This window comes from Sus scrofa, unplaced genomic scaffold, assembly GCF_000003025.6.
Source record: "Sus scrofa isolate TJ Tabasco breed Duroc unplaced genomic scaffold, Sscrofa11.1 Contig1966, whole genome shotgun sequence".
Lineage (NCBI taxonomy): Eukaryota > Metazoa > Chordata > Mammalia > Artiodactyla > Suidae > Sus > Sus scrofa.
Window position 1 is genome coordinate 198,640 of NW_018084993.1, and position 4,678 is coordinate 203,317.

General features: G+C 38.6%; 1 protein-coding gene across 1 annotated transcript; it reads left to right on the plus strand.

Moving 5' to 3' along the window:
• The first annotated feature begins 1,918 nt into the window (after positions 1 to 1,918).
• LOC100510969 (olfactory receptor 4K17-like) lies at positions 1,919 to 4,427 on the plus strand. The gene is given in 4 exon segments (XM_021081684.1): positions 1,919 to 1,944; positions 3,397 to 3,460; positions 3,463 to 4,240; positions 4,243 to 4,427. Coding segments are annotated over 4 exon segments (1,053 nt in total).
• Positions 4,428 to 4,678: the final 251 nt, after the last annotated feature.

A 4,678-nucleotide genomic window follows, 5' to 3' on the forward strand; every position in this document is an offset into this window, starting at 1 on the left:
AGGTAAGGATTCAGTAAGAGTCAGAATGTTTGTAGTGTTGTGTTAGGCGGGGTGGGGGTGGGAGTGGAGTCCTAGAGAGGAAAGGGATTGAAGATTCCTAGAAGATGAGAGTGAACTGCAAAACTAAAATGTTAACCATTGCTTAAAAAAATACATTATAAAATACTTATTCTTGAGGGGCTGAACAGGTTCACCTAACTGACCAGAATCAGGGCAGTCAGTGTCCTCACCTCAGAGCAATCTAGAAAGGACATTTGATCAGGAAAGCAGACTCCTTTTTAACAAAACACAAATCTTTAGCCCCTCTGCTCAGAAATCTTTAGTTTCTGTCCCAGAATTTGTGGAGGATTGAAACACAAACAAAAGGCAGAAGAGGTAATTGGATTCAGAGCTCCAAAGATGTAACTGATAGTACAGAGCAGTATATTCAGAGTTATGAAAAGGGTTATAGAGTCAGAATCCAGAAAAGTACTGGTATTCTACATGAAGACAAACTAGTTAAGTGAAGCCCTAATACCCAGACCAGGGTATTAACTAATATTCTACATGAAGACAAACTAGTTAAGTGAAGCCCTAATACCCAGACCAGGGTATTAACAAAATTAAATGTGGAGATCAGTTATCTAAAGTCAGAGCTGACCAGAGCATCAGCTCAAGTCCTTGAGTGAGAAGTAATCGTCATTCCTAGAGAAGGTTTACAAAATATTTCTGCTGCAGCAAGACACAGCAGGCCAGTGTAGGTGAGTTTGGTGTTCTGGTGTGTGAGAAGTAAGAGGAAAGTGAGAGGCAACAGCTTAACTTTATTAGCTTTTCCCCTGAATTTCAAAGCATTTCAGATACACTGCAAAGATGTGAAAATATCCAAATTTATGGCTGAAAATATGAATTCTATGATATAATAATGAAAATATTCTGAAGCTTCTGTTATACAAAACTGCTCAAGGCATGCAGGGGTTTTCCGTTCTTGTCCTATGGTCCTAATGTCAACTATCAAATTCAGATTAATGTTAAAAGTCATTTTTATACAACTAATGAAGTGTATAAAACGACTTTTAACATTAACATTAGTGAAGGCTTTAGAGTAGGATATAACTTGTGAATAAGGAGCAAATAAGCATGGAATAACTATCAGTCCCATGCCAATGGGAGATTATATATAAACCAGGTCATGCAAGAATTTTGCTCCAGGGAACCAGACTGTTCTACTCAAATAACAACTACAATACAAAAAAAGACTGAATGTACTAGTGTGATTATAGTGCAGTTTTTCCAATTACTCAACATTTTCTTTTTAAAATGTGCATGTACCTATTAATTCTAGTAAGTGTATTATCAAAAATTATAGTATTTAAAAAGTTGAAATGGTGAGTTCCCATTGTGGATCAGTGGAAATGAATCTGACCAGCATCCACGAGGACACAGGTTTTGATTCCTGGCCTCGCTCAGTGGGTTAAGGATCTGGCGTTGCCATGAGCTGTGGTGTAGATCACAGCCACAGCTCGGATCTGCTGTTGCTGTGCCTGTGGGGTACAACAGCAGCCACAGCTCCAATTTGACACCTAGCCTGGGAACCTCCATATGCCTTGGGTACAGCCCTAAACAAACAAACAAACAAAACTCAAAAACAACACCTGAAATGGCATGCAAGAATATGCTAAAGTTAAGCCTTAACTCACTCTCTGGTTAGGGACATAGCTTTGGTGTCATGAAATTCTGAGTTTGAATTCCAGTTGTTAAAGTATCTACATAAACTTGAGGAAGTTCAAAACAGAAATAGTGGTGATAACTAACATTTCTATGTGAACTATATGCCAGATTCTGTGCCAAGTGCTTTGCAAACATTATTTCAATTAAAAACTCAAGCTGTCTATATCTTACACTTCATAATTATTAATTTTATATATAATTTCTCACAAGAATGTCTACTATAAAAAGTAGTAACAAGTAAGTTTTGATGGCACAGAAAGTCTTGAGACCAGCTGCTCTTCCCTCCCACCTCTCCAAGAAGCTTTTGCAGTATCTTCATTTACCACTTATTCCACTATTTCACCTGAAATACTTGCTTTCATTGAGGTTTGCTCCACTCCTCCTCTTCTTGTACTCTATATAATCTCTCTTTGTTATAGTCCCCACCCCCAAAGCCTGCATTACTGGCCTCTGTTCCTTTACTCTTGCTTTCTCCACCACCTAAAGGATTACTTGCTTCTCTTCTTCCATTCAATAACATTTCTTTGTAAAGAGAATGACCAGTTCTATCAGCCTAGAGATTAATATGAACACTGTTTATATTAGCCTAACAGTTTAATATTTCATTATTCAAACCTCCCTTACTCTTGATTGATCTAAGAACTAAGGAGACTTAATAAAACATGATCAAACTGTTTCCAAGCACAGACAAATAAAGCACTGCAATGGCCATCAATCCAGTTGCTTTTGCTATTGCCATGCTGGCTTAATAGTGAAAATTTATACAAGTAAAGAATGACAAATTGAGGTCTTGCTTGTTAAAATCTCTAATGGTTTCAAAGTGAAGTCTCATGCCTGGGCTCCAATGGTACACAGGTGTTTTCTTCACGCTCACCTCCTGACTCACTTATCAGACTGGCTTGGAATCCAAGGAGCCAGTTCCACTTATGCAATTCTCAAACAAGCTGCCTTCTATAAACATTTAGAACTCAGCATCTTTCTTACTCCCTCTATAATGTGTGGCCTTTCTTAGGATATGAAAGTGTTCCACAGGAACTCAGAATATTCACCTCTGCTGCTTAACCACAGCTGCCTTTGCAACTTAAAGACATTTAAGTCCTCTCTGGGAATGTGAGTTTCCACCACAGCAGACCATGGGTAGTGATAGTTACATTAGGAAATAGTCTGTGCCTGAAAGGCTTCCCAAAAACTTCTCCCTAAGTGAGATCCCCATGCATCTTCACCTATATCTGGCCCTTCAGCTCACTTAGGGATCTGTGGAAAAGAGAGCAGTCTGATTCACTCTAAATCTCACTGACTCAGCTCAGGTTTATAGCTGCTGGATCACAGACCATTCAAAACTCTTGGACTAAAATACAATTTCTTAATATAGTTGTGGGAAGACAGTAACTCCCAGCTGTGTTTAAAGTTTGAACTTTAAAGAGATTGCTCAAGAGTGCCAAGCCCTTCTGTCCTCCGAGGAAGTTAGATGAAGGGATCTCATCTCCTATAAAATCACAAAGTCCTGAAAGATGACAATATTTCCTCTTAAAAAAGACAAAGCATATGCCTCTGAATTATGAATTGCTTAGGGAAATCAAGAGATATGAACAGGTTGTTGTTATAAGTTGGGGTTAAAAGTTGGCCTACTTCTCAGCAGTAACAGAATAACATGAAAAATGTCAAAGTCAAATGAGATTTGACCCAAAGGAATAAAAAGTCTGGCAGTCTCCATGGTATTAGTGCTTTCTTCTTTCTTTCTACAGGTCATCCTGTGCAGAACAATCCACACAACTGGAGACCATGGAGCAATTAAATCAGTCGAAAGTTTCAGAATTTATTTTGCTGGGACTGACCAGTTCCCAGGATATACAGTTTCTTCTCTTTGTGCTTGTCTCAGTTATCTATATGGCCACAGTTTTGGGTAACCTTGTCATTGTCGTTACAGAGTTTTACATCCCAAACCTGAACACTCCCATGTACTTTCTCCTGGGGAACCTCTCCTTTGTGGACATGATCCTTGCTTCACTGGTCAGCCCTAAGATAATTGTGAACTTTGTAAAAAAGCACAAGACCATTTCCTTGGATGAATGCTTCACACAGATCTTTCTCCTCCACTTACTGGGTAGAGTCGAAATGGTGCTTTTAGTTTCCATGGCATATGACAGATACGTGGCTATTTGTAAGCCGCTACGTTACACGACCATCATGAACAAGAAGGTGTGTATTTTGCTGATAGTGACCTCACGGTTCTTAGGTCTCCTTCACTTGGGGCTTCAGATACCTTTTGTTGTGAACTTGCCTTTCTGTGGTTCCAACGTAGTGGACAGCGTTTTCTGTGATCTCCCCCTGGTTGCTAAGCTTGCCTGCATAGATACTTATATTGTACAGATAGTCATTGCGGCCAACAGAGGAATGACCTCTCTGAGCTGTTTCATCATTTTGCTTATTTCCTACAGTCTGATTCTCATAACGATTAGGAGCCATTCTTCCACTGGGCAGTCCAAAGCCCATTCCACTTTGAGTGCTCACATCACAGTGGTGGTTCTTTCCTTTGGCCATGCATCTTCATCTATATCTGGCCCTTCAGCAACCACTCTGTGGATAAGTTTCTTGTGGTATTTTACACTGTTATCACCCCTATCTGGAACCCAATTATCTATACTCTGCGAAACAAAGAAATGAAGACAGCCATGAAGAAATTCTGGGGGTGCTTTGTGAGTTCTAGACATGATACTTAGATTAAAAATACAATTTACATAGAAACAGAGTATTTTTAAAGTTTTTTTAAAAGGTGTTTTTTAAAAGTTGTTATTGATCCATACAGAGTATGTCAAGTAAAACATGGAAAAATTATGAAAGTCAGACATTCAAGGATATTTTGAATGCAGTACCAACAAAAAAATTAAAAAGCCATTAGAATTTTTTAAATGAAGTTGACTGAATAATAACAGTTTTCAACTAAAAACTCACTTGTATTTAAGAGGAGTTG